Source organism: Manacus vitellinus, unplaced genomic scaffold, assembly GCF_001715985.3.
Source record: "Manacus vitellinus isolate BGI_N305 unplaced genomic scaffold, ASM171598v3 scaffold_9_pilon, whole genome shotgun sequence".
NCBI classification, from domain to species: Eukaryota; Metazoa; Chordata; class Aves; order Passeriformes; family Pipridae; genus Manacus; species Manacus vitellinus.
In genome coordinates, this window is record NW_021940917.1 from 19,749,123 (window position 1) to 19,764,908 (window position 15,786).

The 15,786-nt window shown below is 39.7% G+C and overlaps 1 protein-coding gene across 2 annotated transcripts in view; it reads right to left on the reverse strand.

The window, feature by feature from the left end:
• Positions 1 to 15,786, reverse strand: part of SPIN1 (spindlin 1) — a 45,216-nt gene that overhangs the window by 4,520 nt on the left and 24,910 nt on the right. For both annotated transcript variants that reach the window (XM_018085987.2, XM_018085986.2), the window contains exons 2-5: positions 14,777 to 15,000; positions 7,789 to 7,837; positions 2,356 to 2,609; positions 1,115 to 1,348 (exon numbers count right to left, since the gene is read on the reverse strand). In XM_018085987.2, coding sequence (XP_017941476.1) covers positions 1,115 to 1,348; positions 2,356 to 2,609; positions 7,789 to 7,837; positions 14,777 to 14,828 — 589 coding nt within the window. In that variant the 5' untranslated portion in view covers positions 14,829 to 15,000. The remainder of the gene's footprint in view (positions 1 to 1,114; positions 1,349 to 2,355; positions 2,610 to 7,788; positions 7,838 to 14,776; positions 15,001 to 15,786) is intronic.

Below are 15,786 nucleotides of genomic sequence, written 5' to 3' on the forward strand. Positions count from 1 at the left end.
AAAAAAATGACTGTATGGAGAACCAGAAGCTAACCACACCTTCCTTCTCAGCTCCTCTTATCTTGTTCCCTATTTAGACAAGCTTGTGGTTTGTATTCCAGTGAGAAACGTTCTAAAGCAGTTGTCAAATCTGATGTGGCTTTTATTCTGGAAATAAGCTTTAAAATTAATAATTTTGCTTCAAGTTTGAATTAGGAATCCCTTACAGATTCCACCCATTTTATTTTCACTTCTGAGAGCTGTGAAAGAATTCTCAAAAGACAAAAAACCCCCGCCAAGGGATGAATAGATTGCCTTGTATTTACACTGAAAATTCTTCCACAAACTTGAGAAGTTTCTCTTCCATTTTTTTTTCAGTCCCACTGTCACACAGTTATTTTCCTCTTAATATCACTTTTATGGGAAGAGTCTTTCTCAGCAAAGATGTAAGCTCACCTCATATACTTTCACTTAGAAGTGCAGACAAAGTTTTAGTATCAGATCCAGTGATACATTTTTCCCTTACCAAAAAAAAAAAAATAGCTTAAAAGAAATGTTCTACAATTTGGTCTCCTAACATATGCAAAGCCTATATTTGAGAAGAGACAGTATCCTAGAAATTTTAGTTATAGTATTATGGCAAGTTCCAGCAAATTTACAGAACTACTTCCAGGTATTCTAAAATCTGATTTGAGAAATACTACTCCAAAATATTAACATCCAATCATTGACTCAAGGACACAATTCAAAATATCTGGGAAGCATTCACATTCAGGGAAGGAAGCAAATATTCAGAATTGTTTAGAAAACAGGTAAGCATCAACAGTCAATAGTCTTGTGGAGAGCACAGAGGGAAAAGTACACTAAAAGCCATTAGTACTGAAATGGTAAGAAAGCATATAAGCTTTCCCTGCCCTCACCCCCAAAAGTGGAAGAAACCAAAGCAGACTTAAAATACATTTCAAGTCCTTTTTAATAGTTAAGACAAAGAATAAGTTGTGGTACTTAAAAAGAATAAAATTGAAGGGAGCAACAGAAAAGGTGTTTCTTTGTCAGCTCTCCTGTCCATAAGTAAACACAGACAAATGTTTAGTACAAAAAGCTGCCAGAATAAAACAGTAACTGGCCTACTTACTTGAATCAGGCATAATGCGAAGGTCACCTTCTTTATAATCATCTAAGAGTTGGTACATGTACAAGACGGGATCTTTCTCGTAGGTAATATAAAACCACGTGTTCATAATAGGAGCTCGAGCCAAAACCATCCCCCTCCATTCATCTTTTGAGCCATCCTCTGTCTCAAACATATGTTCCACAGCTTTACCAATCATTGTGTCTGCCAGGTGGGCATCACTAATTCGAGATGAAGCTGAAACGACAGCATTTCACAAGTTCATTCAAAAGCACAGATATGTATCTTCGTGAAAAATAATCTTTACCCTTATTCATACATAAATCATCCGATGGGAAGTTAGTTAATTCATACACAAAACGAACACTGTCCATTCCAGAGAGTTTACTACTGAAGACTTACAAAACTTCAGAGCGTAGTTAAAATATCAATGTATTACTGTGCTCCCCCTATGACGAAACAATCATAATGCAAGGTAAAGGGAGATCAACTGAGGCCACAGCAGCAAAGACTCTGTATTTTAACTAGACATTGCACAGCGAGAGGCAGATGGGAGAAGACAAAGACAGGCCAACCACAGAACAATTCTGTGATGTTATTAACAGAACTCTGAGGTTTGGTTCCTCCTAATTCCGCTCTACAGACTGCTACCTATTGCTTTGCATTTAGAAGAAGGAACAACTTATTCTGTTTATAAACTAGTATTTACTTGAGTAAATATCAAACCCGGTAGTTTGAAAAACTGTCGTTTAACAATCCAGTGCTAATTCTGAACATCAAAAAGCATTATTACTAATCAAGTTATTTCATTTAGAAAATGCCTTCCCCACATTATTAAAAGTACTTGGGGGAAGTACATGAGGTTTCCCTCATGAGGTTTTCCTCATGTACTTATGTGACATTATTACTGTTAGACACGAATACACACCACAGCCAAGATGTCTTACAGTTGAAATTTCAACAGTAACATCAACGTTAATCAAAAAAAACCCCCTACAGAATATACTGCACACTACTTGAAAACAGCAATTGCACTCACTAGTATCATCAAACCTTCGTGGAATCAAAAATAATTAAGAGCATTTTAGATTACATGTCATGAGACAAAAATGAAATTGACTAGTAACCTTCAAGCGTTCAGGTGTTATCTTGGGGGAAGTTTGCAGAGATTAGTGGAGAACATTTAATAATGAATGTCAGCCTATACACATATGAATTTAGGAGAAAAAAACTAAAATGCTTACCAACTCTGTCTGGAAGAACTTCAAGTGCTGAAACTCTTTCATCTTTGTGAAGTTCTAGTCCATACACACAGTCAAATCCATCATACTTGATGAGATAGAGAGAGGGATTTACAGGAACTTGATCAAGAACTGTGCCCTTCCATTGCGTTACAGGTCCACTCCCTTCCTTCCATCCATGCTGTATCCTGCAGCCTACAATGTTTCTTCGTGGCTGAGAAATAGGTTTGCTGGGTCCCACATTGTTTCTATGTTTTCTGTGCACAGATACAAACATTAATATTAAACAAGTACATACAAATTCTACTTAAGAAAGTAGTTGTCTGCTTTTACATCACAATATATTTTACAGCTTAGCGCACCTTTATTCAAATTAGGGCATAAAGCATAGCCCACTGTATCAGAAAAAAGAAAAATACACTAAAAAGTAGTGAAACATTTTTTATGTGCTTCAAACGGTCAGTTTCCTAACAGCAAATTCTAAAACTAGTTTGCTTAAGCCAAAAGAACTATTCTGCTCCTTGCTACACTGAATGCCCAAAGTAAAACTCACCTGATCAGGTCTCACAGCACAAGGTTACCTGGCAGTATTACAACTTTACTAGCTTGTTGCTCTCTGTAGAACAGTAAACAACTCCTGTCCCAGGAGGCAAAAGTCAGTGCAAACATTACCAGTGGTTGACTAAAATTCTTCCAAGCTGTTGTTTTTTCCCTAAAACAAACCTGTTTTCAATTGAAGGAAATTTAGCCTCCTTCATTTACAGATATTTTTGACTCAGAGTATTTTTAAAGACACATGGTAGCAACAACACTTCTGTATCGCTCCTTTTAATATGGGAAATGAAAAACTGCATGTGATGGAAATGGCCACAAAAGAGATACTCCTTTATGTGGAAAATAATTAAATATATTTTTTTATCTTTCTGCTATTTTCACGGAATTGGCATGGAAATTCCCTCTGGTGAATAGCAGTTGCTGTTCTGATCAACCATGATGTAAGCTGTTTGACAGTTTCAAATCACTGAAACTGTTGTAAAAGTTTTGTTCTATCCAGTTATTAAAAACACGAATTGGCAATTCTGAATCCAAATGGAAGAAATTAAGGGACATTATGACAGTATACAAAATTCTCCTGAATGTCAACTAGTTGTAAAATCAATTTTTGGGTTACTACTTGTAGCACACATCCTTTCAATGGCAGTAATCTATGCACACAACTAGCATGCCTAAAAGCAACATCCAGAAGAGTATCAGCTGCAGAAGACAACACTCTTCCTTAGATTAGAAGTAGCGATCAAAGAAAAATATCTCCAGGAACAATGAATGCTCTCTCAGAACTCTCTACATGATCCAAAAAAAGAAGGCAACAACCATACCACTGAAACCCTGGAAACGCTCTTTCAGAATAATGCACTCAGTCTGTGATATTGGAACGCTTAATGCTAAAGATATAATCATAACTATAAAAAGCGAACACACGATTCCTTCAGCAGCTTGTACCACCTCCAGGCTTTAATTCACCATGAAGATCTTAGCACGGGGGTTTGTCAAATTTCACTTTTGCGATCATTTGAGCTTTTCGAAGATCAAACTTTGATAGCACAGACAACTGGAACAGGTGGGAGTTCCTGTAAAGAGAGACTCTCCCACAAATCTGGTTCTAATTTTATGCAAAAACTAAAGCACATTTTCAAATTCCAATTCTGTTCAAGTTTACATATATATATATGCATTTCTAATTGTAAGTGTCAGTAATATTTTACTTCTACAAAATGAGAACAGAGAGCTGGTTCTTGGCACAGTAAAATTGAGTTTGTGTTGTATGTAGTTCATTCAAGTAGTTCTTATGAATCACTGCTCCATTTTAAAGGGAATGAAAACAACTAAAGATAAAAGTTAAAACTGACATTGCTTTATCTAGTTTAAGCAGTTTATGTTGCTAATCATCTCACCTTTGAAAAAGATTATAATACTATTCATTCAACTTCATAGTCAATTTTACTTTCTGCCTACAAAGCATAATCCACTTGAGTTGGAACAATAAGGCGAAAAGTTTCACACCCATTCTAAAAAAATTTATGGAAAAAGAGAACTTAACTGAGTTCAAATGGGTAACTATGTTTAAAATGCCTCATAGAGCAAAATGCATTACAAATTTAATTACAAGTCAAGTACCCGCCAGGTGTACCTGCAGTTCAAATTTTTGTATGAAGGTTGTATTACTGAACAGCTGCTCACTCTCTTTTGCAGCAGTTCATTCTGTAAGAAATGAGGCAGTCAAACCAGTAAACTACTAAGGAAAGCCTACTTCTTGCATCCTGAACATGTGGTAAGAAAGCAAGTATAAGTTGTTAAATATTAATAAATAATATAGAATGTACTTCCATGTAAGACAAACAAGTAACCAACGCTCTTTTCCTTAGTAGTGTGTTATTTTTGTGATACATCAAGTAACACAAATATTCATAACTTTCTATGATGCTATATCCAGAAGATCCAATGCAATTTTTCCCCTTCTCTTTCATTAGCATTATCTTTAAAATTCCATGGAGATTTGCTCTTGAAGACTAGAGAACATTTAGACATGGAAAACATGGAGCCAGGAGAAACAGAAATGAGCAAGTCCTGGAAATAGCTCGACACATCAGACACATCTTCATTGTAAACGGCCTTTTGATTCCCAAAAGTTTCAGATCCTCTTCTTTATCTTGCAGGCTGTAAGCTGTTAAGTAAAATCTAGTTACGTGGAAAAGTTTCATTATCAGAGCCAGATACTATAGACTGTTGCACAGCCTGAAAGAAGCCTCTCCAGGTTTTAAAGCTGTGTTTATATGGTCCTCACACAAACTTTTATTTGGCAGCTGCTACCAGGGAAACCAACATTGTGCAGAACTGCACAGGACTGGCAGCAGAAAAATCAACCATTACCAGAGAGTTGTGCTTTAAAAAGGAGAATGGAAATTCCCAATAACCTATAAAGTCATCCACTTAGGGTCGATTGATGGTTTGGTTTTTTTTTTCCTGATCATCTCACCTCAGAAAAACACCACAAGGAAAAAAAAAAACAAACCCAGAAGGGTGAAAGAAAACCACACCCCTCAGACATGCCAAAAATGCACAACTGTGAAAAACTGGGAGGAAAACTGTAAGACATTATAAAGGCAGTACAGCAGCAGTGGTCAGGACACTTTCAAGTCTTTCATGGTGCTAAGCAGAAAAGTTATTAAAAATAGGACCCAAAACTTAATGCAGTTGTGACCTTATTACAGCCTATCATTAATAGCAGAATGCTAATGAGAGACTGTTATTAACTACTTTTCATAATATTCAGACTATGAGCCACATTAGGTTAAGACAGAAGTTTTAAAGTACTTTCTGTACTCCCTCAAAAGCCATCATTCAGTTGTGAATCTCAGCTCCACATGTTGCAGAAACCAAGAACTACTTTAGCATAAAGTGAGATCAAAATCTCAAAATGTTTAAGTTCACTTGTAGTTAATATGCAGCAGGTATAACCTGAACCTCAAAGTCTTTGAATTGCCAACTACATGAAATCTGGAGAGCCTATAAAGAAAGGACTTTCACAGTTGTACTATTTCTTGTATTCTTTCCTCATACAGCAAGGGTGGAAAGGATGAGATCCTGGAGTTTACTGACTGATCTGATGCCAGTGAGGTCACCTTCATTATTAGCAGAGATCACCACTACCCACTGACAGAGCACTTGGAAGAACTGCCCTATACCCACAGGAACCATCTCCAAAAGGCTCAACAGTTCACTACCATTTAGGAAAGAAGAGTTCAGAAGGCTCATCCACACTGCTCATTCTATCACATCCTCAGTTACTGAGTCTTGCCTTGTTCCTTCCTCTGCTGCAAACCTTCTGAAGCTGATTCAAATTCTCCAACGGCCTTTGAGTGCCAGTAGGCTTCTTCCTCTTTTTCTTTAAATGAGAGCAACTAAATTAATAACTAAATCAGTGACAAAGTGTGCATTACTAACTCATGGTCTTTCGTATTGGCTCAGAGTAGTATCAGCATATAGTATTACATCATCATTCATAACCTACTGATTTGTGTTAAACTATAAATATAAACAATTCTCTACTACTCTGCCTCATTCTCAGACAAGTCAGAGAGAAGCACACAATAAATCATCTTGGCTTCATACAAAAAACCTTTACTAAATAATAAACAATTGAACTAGGCTAAATTAACATAAAACTTAGCTGGATGCTCATGTTAAATGCCTCGAAATTATAACACTTAGGATCAAAACTTCTCATGTCCCACAAAAGCCTTTATGCTACGAAATTTACAGCCTATTTATTTAAATAAGTGTATATTAACACAACAGTAAAGACAAATCTAGCCACCCTCAAGTACGAAAGGCAACCCACCTCTGATAGTCTTCCCATCATACACTCCTTTCTCTGAGCGGTTGAAAGAGAACAAGAGAAATTAAATTTTAACCAACTCTACCTGTCCCTAGACAAATAAATGTTTCTCTTTGCCTTCTATGAAGATAGACAAGAATGGATAATGATGAGCTGGTGGAAGGGATTAGAGTAGTTTTACATCAGGTGGTGTTTCTGGGAAACAGTTAACACTGTTTAGCAGTGATTAACTACGTTAATCATAGAAAATACACCTGGTGAACAAATTGCTTTTGATTGATATACCACTACATGACTTAAAATGCAGCTAGTAACATTTTAGTAACGTTCACACTTACCCAGCTTAGATTTCTTCCACCAGATATACAGCCAGATATGACATCTAAGACCAATTATACCCAGAAGATTACCTCTATTTTCACACAGCTACTCACCAATGTTCAGCTGCTACTATTTAATAATGTTGTAGATGGAAAAATACATGCCATGAAAGTGTAGCACAAGCAGGTATCCTTCCTTCCCACACAGATAGCAGCCTCCTTACAGAAGTATTTCAGTATATTCTTTATTTAGAAGAAAAAAAGAAAAATCTTTTCCAAAACTACAGTTATAGTGCATACTTGATTAGATTTGCCTAAGATTACATTGAGACTGGGTTATCAATAAGCATGATTTGCAGTTTCTATTGACCTGGTGACAATGCATGAACTCTGTGCCAGAGAAAAGACATCCTACAGTACACATGGATGATTTGGGGCTTGCATATCCTTCTCTATGGATTCCAGAAAGAATTGCAAAATTGTATTAAAGACAAATACCACATTAACAGTCAAAACAATGTTTTAAGTCTTTATCTGTGGGGCTTTCTTTCCTACCACCCTCCTGAAAGAATTAAAAGGCTGACTCTACACACATATATAGACTAAATATTATTCCACATGATTTTCAAGAACAAAGTGAGTGGAACAATACAGATATATTTCTAGAACAGTACTTGCAGTTACTGAGAACTATACTTTAGCAAAAATATAACAACTTACTTGTGGGAGGTCCTCTTCTTCATCATGCTGGCAGACACTCCTGCATGACCTACATATAAAAGATGTTGGAATTACTGAAAAAAAATTTTAAAACTTACATAAAAGTCTTTGTTTTGCATGTCAAAATGTAAAGAATACGAACACTTCATGTCATGATTGCTCAGTGACCTGCTACCATGGGAGAAGGCTCTGCAGAGACAGACATGGGCAACATGTTCATGAAGCTGTGGTGGGTTGACCCTGGCTGGATGGCAGGTGCCCACCAAAGCTGCACTATCCCTCCTCTCCTGAGCTGGACAGGGGAGAGAAAATACAACTAAAGGTTCCTGCATCCACCTGCTCCAGCATGGGCTCCTCCATGGGCTGCAGGAGCACAGCAGGGGAACCTGAGCTGCCCCACCCTGCTCTGCACCACGGCCACAGTGGAACCTCAGCTCTGGCTCCTGGAGCACCTCCTGCCCCTCCTTCTGCATTGACCTTGGTGCCTACATCGCTGTTCCCATTGGTGCCTACATCGCTGTTCCCATGTTCTCACTCCACTTTTCTCTGGCTGGAATTCCTTCTGTGCCACGATCTTCTGTGTCAAACATGTTATCCCAGAGGTGTTACTGTTGCTCCTGACTGGCTCGGCCTTGGCCAGAGGCAGGAAGTCTGTCCTGGAGCTGGCTGGCATTGGCTCCACGGGACAGGGGAAGCTTCTGGCAGCTTATAAAAGAAGCCACTCCTGTAGCCCCCCCCACTACCAAAATCCAGCCACAGAAACCCACTACAGCTGCCAATTACTGCAGTAAGGATTCTACTTGCAACTTTTGACTGTTACAAGACCAAATAATTAAACTGCGTGTTTGTAAGAACTTAGTTGGAAAACAAAAAAAGTATTGCAGAAAGTTTGATTAGAAACCCACAAAACTTTTGGACTTTACTATGACCTCTAGAAAAAACTTTCCCCCTCCTGTATATGAGGTGGCTGCGTTCTACTAATACACAATATAATAAAACATGTTTTGATAAAAATATGGTGATGTTTTATTTAAAAAAAACTGTTAGAAAAAGAGAACTGTTCTTATGAAACAGAGACACTGCAACACCAGAATGCGAGCACAGGCATGTTATGTTTTACATTACTGGCTAATGAGAGAAAAGTAAGATATTGGCTAAACTAGCTCAAGTTATTAAAAACACCACAAAATAATAGAATGGTTCAGCACAAGAACTTGCTTTCTGTCTTCTGCTCAAGGACTCTTGACACCTGTGCATAAGCAGGGAGGTAAAAAGCATTTCTCTTCCAAAGTGAAGAACAGGAACACTAGACCGACACGGAAAGAAGATTTTACTACAGCATCTGCAATAAATACACAGCAGAAGCTATGCAGACCTTTGGGAAGGGGAATTTGCCTTGTTTGCTCACTTCTTCCCTTGGGAACCTCATATTTTTGATACGATTCAACTTTTTCATTGATGTAGTGAGCACTAAACCAAAGCCAACAAAGACAACTAAGCACTACTCATCATCTCAAGTCAGGCTACCTTAAGATAGCTTCCAGTTTAATACATGAAGCTGTGGCATTTTGATGTTTTATATAAACATCAAGAGCAAATATTTGAAGATGCAATGTGAAACTCACCCTCGTACAGACCAAATGCCTATTTGCTACAATTCAACCTCCCATTCTGCACTGTCTGAATTCAGTAAAGTCTTGAGGAGATGTGTAAACTCCTTTTAAAGACATCTCAGGTTATACTACTGAATTGCTTGGCTAGAAAGTTGGAAAAATTGGAAGAAGAGTTTCTGTCCTCTACAGCAGCTCCAGATAAGGGGATGGAACAGCACAGAATCCTTATGTTTAGCATATTCTAATAAGAAGACCAAAAGCAGAATTATCTGCCTGCAGAATCTTTCTTGGTCCGGAAGAATTCCTTTAACATTAGTTTTTCTATTATTACTAGAAATCTGCAAAAGATCTATGATCTACTTGTTGGGCCAAAGCTCAATGACATCCACATTTGGAGCTGTACATAACCTTCGAGAAGGGAGGAGGAAGATGCCTGCATGAACACTGCTAGAACTACATAGGACACTGCATGAAATTTCTTATTTTAGACAGCAATTGCAATGGTCTCTACAACGAAATTACCCTGAACATAAAACCACAAACAAATTAACAGTCAAGAAAAACCAAAGTAAATGGATCAGTTTGAGTCTTCTTTGTAGTAAGCAGGGAAGACTCAAACTTTGATGCATCTGACAAAAGACAAAAGATTCATGCTTCAGTCACTTATATGCAGATGACATCAAGCTGAGTGGTGTGGCTGACACACCTGAAGGATGAGATGCCATCCAGAGGGACCTGGACAACCTTGAGCAGTGGGCCCATGGGAACCTCATGAGGTTCAACAAAGGCAAGTGCAAGGTTCTGTATCTGCATAGGGGTACCCCTGGTATCAACACAGGCTGGGGGATAAAGGGATTGAGAAAAGCCCTGCAGAGAAGGACTCGGGGATGCTGGCAGGTGAGAGGCTGGACATGACCCAGCAATGTGCACTCACAGCCCAGAGAGCCAGTTGTGTCCTGGGCTGTATCCAAAGCAGCGTGGCCAGTGGGGTGAGGAGGGGATTCTGCCCCTCTGATTTGCTCTTGGTTAGACCCCACCTGGAACACTGCATCCAGCTCTGGGGTGTTCAGCACAGAACAGGCACAGACTTGTTGGAATGAATCCAGAGGAGGGCCACAAAGACAAATGGAGGGCTGGAGCACCTCTCATGAAAGGAGAGGCTGAGAGAGCCAGGGTTGTTCAGCCTGAAGAAGAGAAGGTTTTATTAAAGGAAACTTTATTACAGCCTTGAGTACGTGAAGGGGGACTATAAGAAAAACGGGGATAGACTTTCCAGCAGGACCTGTTGTGACAGTTTTAAACTGCAAAAGGGTCGACTTAGATTAGATACAAGAAAGAAGTTTTTTTACAATGAGTGTGGTAAAACACTGGCACAGGTTGCCCAGAGGAGCTGGATGTGTTCAAGTGTTCAAGTCCAGGTCGGATGGGCCTCTGAGTAACCTGATCTGGCTGAAAATGACCCTGCTAACTGCAGGAGAGTTAGGCTAGGTTATCTTCAAAATGTCCATTCAATCTCAAACTATTCTATTATTTTACAATATAAGAGCACAGAAACATATTTTTTGTAGCAGAAAGTGAATATAAACTCCATTAAGAATTAAGCATTTAATTGTCATGTGGTCTGTGTGGATTTTGAGGCCCAAAACATTTCCCTCTGGGGAATCAACTGCACCTCCCCTGTTGTAATCTGCAAACCTGCTGAGGGTGCATGTGGGGAACCTCGGCTGGACTGAGAGCCTGACATGGAATGAGGACGTGCTTGAGAATGAAGGCATTAACCCTGACAACATACTGATGTACCCCGGAAAAGTACCAGGAGGAAAGCTGCCTGTGAGAAACAAGAACTTGTTGTGGATAAAGGGACTGAGTAAGACATAAACATACAAGATAAAGGAACAGATGTGCTGAGAAAGAGTGGGAAAGTAAGATTGAAAGAGTTAACCTATCAGCTGTAAGACGATGTTGCTGTGTTAGAAATTAACCTATAGGTAGAGATCGTGTAGGCCTAAGAAATGTATAAAAGGAGCTGTAAAAGTGCAAAGTCATTCCTATTTCTATTCCTATTCTCTTCAATAAAATCTTTCTAGTGAACCTTCTGTGTTGTGTCCATTCCAATAGCGACAGGTGCACTCAATCCCACTGTCTATGTCATTCATGAAGATACTAAATAGTACTGGCCCCAGGACAGACCCTTGATGGACACTACTCATTACTGGTTTCCAGTTAGATATTGGGCTGTTGACTGTAACTGTTTACATGCAGCCATCCACTGAATATATCAAATCTCTACCTCTCTAAACACCACACAAAACAATGCTTTGAGGTCAAAAGTACCTTTTGAAGATCACCTCATTCCCCCCCTTCCATGGACAGGGACACTAGACCAGGATGCTCAAAGCCCTATCCAGCCTGACCTTCAACACTTCCAGGGATGGGGCATCCACAACTTCTCCAGGTAACTTGTTCCAGTGCCTCATCACCTGTACAGTAAAGAATTTCTTCCTAATACTTAATCTAAACCCATCCTCTTTCAGTCTAAAGCCATTCCCACTTGTCCTGTCACTACGTGCTCTTGTAAATAGTCCCTCTCCAGCTCTCTTTTAGGCCCCCTTCAGGTACTGGAATGGTACAATTGGGTCAACCCAAAGCCTTCTCTTCTCCAAGCTGAACAACCACAGCTCCTGCAGCCTGCCCTTGTAGGGCAGCTGGGATCAGCCCTGGGATCATCTTTGTGGCCCTCCTTTGGACTTGTTCCAAAGATCCACATCATTCTTACGTTGGGGGCCCAAGAGCTGGATGCAGTACTCCACGTGGAGTCTCACTGGAACGGACTCCTTATTTACCACGTGCCTTAGCATAGTTTTCAGGAATATCTAAGTCCACAATCTTGCCAGGCACAGAGGCGAGACTGACTGGCCTGTAATTCCCTGCATCTTCCCTTTTTCCCTTTGTAAAAATGGGGATTATGTTTCCCCTTTTCCCAATCAGCAGGAACCTCACTGGACTGCCATGACTTCTCAAATCTGATGGACAGTGTCACTTTCTCTGCTAGTTCCACCGGGTCCCATGGACTTGTGCGCCTTCAGGTTTCTTAGATGGTCTTGAATGTGCTCTTCTCTTACAGCGGACAGTTCTTTATTTTTCCAGTCCCTGCCTTTGCCTTCTGTGACTTGGAAGACGTGGCTGGAGCACTTGCTGGTAAAGACTTGAGATAAAGTCACTGAATACCTCTATCACAGGCAACCAGGTCTCCTGTTTCCCTCCAGAGAGAGCCCACATTTTCCCTGGTCTCTTTGTTCATCCACGCAGGCCTCCTGGGGTTTTTGCCTGACTTCATCCCTGTCAGGATGCATTGCTCCTGAGCTTGGGAAGAGCTGGTCCCTGAAAATTAACAACCTTTCTTGTGCCCCTCCTCCCTCCAGGGTTTTAGCCCATGATAACTCTACCAAGCAGATTCCTGAAGAGACCCAAGTCTGATATCCTGAACCCAGAGCAGTGAGCTTCCTGTGTACCTTCCTTGCTGAAAGCACCCTTTCACGATCACTGAAGCCCAAGCTGCCCATGAGCTTCACATTCCCCATCAGCTCCTCCTTGTTGGTGAGAACCAGGTTCTGCACAGCACCTGTCCTCATTGGTTCCTCTATCAGTTGGAGGATCAGATGGTCATCAGTGCATTCCAAGAATCTTTTGGACTGCTTATGCCATGCTGTGATGTCCCTCCAACAGACACTGGGGTGACTGAAATACCCCATGAGGGCCAGGGCTTGTGCACATGAGGCAGCCTCTATCTGTCTGAAGAGCTTCTCATCTGCTCCATCCTCCTGGACGGGAGGCCTGCAGCAGGCACCCACTGATGTGTCACCTGTCCCTCCCTCCCTTTAACCCCGACCCTCTTGGTCAGCCCTTGCCCATCCCCGGGCAGAGCTCCAGAGTACCAGTACAAGCTGCCTGGCCTCAGCAGACAGAATATGATCAACCCTAACCTGAACAGCAAGGAGGTCAGCAGCTGTCTTCCTTGAGAACATAACTGCCAGTGACCGAAAGCCACAGACTCCCAAGCCTAGGCTACAACTATGCCAGGAGCAGAGACGGACCAAATGTGTATGATTTATGGGCTGTATTTAAATGACAGTGATACTATGCTAATCAAATCAATGTAAGTTAAGGACTTCCCATTTAAGAGTAAAAAAGATAAAAGACAAATTTTAACTTCTGCAGAGGCATATTAAAAAGCAAAAATGACATCTCAAGAAATCTGTTTGTCAATTTCAATGGCAATTTGGCATGGTGCCAGTTACGGGACAAACTATAATGAACAAACAATTGAAAAAGTGACTCCTAAAATACGTACGTCATTTTTTTTTAATTTATTTTGTTTAAAGAGCAAAAAGAACCAAATAGGAAGTAATTTTTTTTTCTTAAATTTAAGTAAAATGTCCTAGCTTAATGTTTTGGTTTTTAGGAAAAAAGAAATCCAGCCATATAGTCACCCTCTACACAAGTTTCATGTGTTGTAGTTTTTGTTGTTCATTACATGTCACACTGGAGTGGTCAGAGAAAATTCTTCTAACATTTTCCTGAAAAACCTAATGCCACTTCTCTGAAGTTGGGCACAGTGCTGCATTAATGCTCAGAAGTCAACAAGACTGAGCTTAAGGACCAGGTCCCAAGCCTGTTCTCCCTTCTGTTCTCTTAGAGATACAACTCTACTCCCACAGGCATTCTGACAGTGTCAAAAGGACTCAGCAGTTGCAGGAATGAAAACTCACAGAAAATAAGTGTCCAAGACTTTGTCTTGGGTCTCTCTTTTGAAGCTACTGTAGTTACCTCTGGAATCAGTACATGTTTCAAATGGGTGACAGCAAACTGTAAGCCAGTCACAGGTAAAATATAGGTTTGAAAGTTCCCAAAGGGTTAGAGAGAAATCTTCCAGTATTAGTTGCTCCAATTCCCAATGGATGAGTATTTGAGAGCATCAGAATGGACTATGGCTTGGGTATTTTAAAAGTTAAATGACCTTTCTCAATTAGATATGGCATTTGGTTGGTTTCTTGACAATTATATAAAAGCTTCACTTTACAATGGTTGGTGACAACAAATATGCTGCATCATGTTTCCCTACAGGGGACTGACATGACCCTACAGGTCACTGATCGTAGCTTTTGATGCAACATAAAATGAAGGTCGTGTCTGTACTGCTAAATTAAACTTCTGTATGTCTTCAATTTATCAGCTTCTAGAACCAAAGTCATTGCTCTTGAAAAACAAGAATAATAACATCTGCATAAAATCATTAACATATTTTAAAGGTCAATAAAGTAAGATCACTGTTATCCGTTAAAACCAATAAAAACTACCCAGAAAAAATACCTCACCTGCATCAGCTCTGGACCGCTGACCTGGTGATTTTCCAAATGGGGTCTTCATTCATCTGTGTTTAAGTGAGCAGCAAAGCTGCTGGACTAGGGTGAAAATCCAGTTCTTCCCAACTCCCAGGATATCTTCTCACTCTTAGAATTAGACTACTTATTAATCCACCATTCAATCACAAACTTATACTTCTTCAAATGTAGAAGGATGCACTTTCAATTACAGTACTCTGAAAAACAAAACAGGTGAAGTATTTTAGAAGCTTAATTTGAAAAAAAAAAGTATTCTTTTAACCAAGTCTCACTTTAATGCTTGTTTTAACACTCAACAGGATGTTCCACTGCAGTGACTGCTCAAGCCACCAGTTTGTCAAGTAAGTTGATTGTTCATAGATCTTATGAAGTTTTTGGCAACTCTCTACAACTAAACTCATCAAATTTCTGGAGTGTTTGTTTAGTCATCACATTCCTCTAGATGAGGGAGGTGAGGACAACTTTTTAAAAGCCCCTTCCAGGATTTATTTCCAGAAATTTGTCGCCACCTGAAAAAAGAAAATATTTTCGAATAATTACAGTTTAACTTATTTAAGAGTAACATTTCTGGAAATTTATGCAGAATCATTCACTACTTCAATGTTGCCCACAACTAAGGCAAGTGAGATCAGATCATTTCCTTAAGAGATATCACTGTTGCAATCATGTTCTCTCTTATCTGTGAATCAGTACAGGTCTTCCATCTTCTATTTCAGTTTTGGAAGCTGTTGTCAATTTTCATACAAGGGTTAAAACCAGAAGAATTCCCCTAACTAATGATCCAGTTGAGGGAAGAAGTGTACCTTAAGCTTGTGCCTTACTGCATAAGGAAACACAGCAGGGACATGCCTTGAGGTATGGTAAAGCTGTTAAGCAGAAAAATGCATTTACATCTAACACTTGACAATTCCTTCGAGAATTGCACCCGTTAACTTCTAGGAACAATAAAGCAACACAGAGAAATACCTCTACGAAGAAACAGC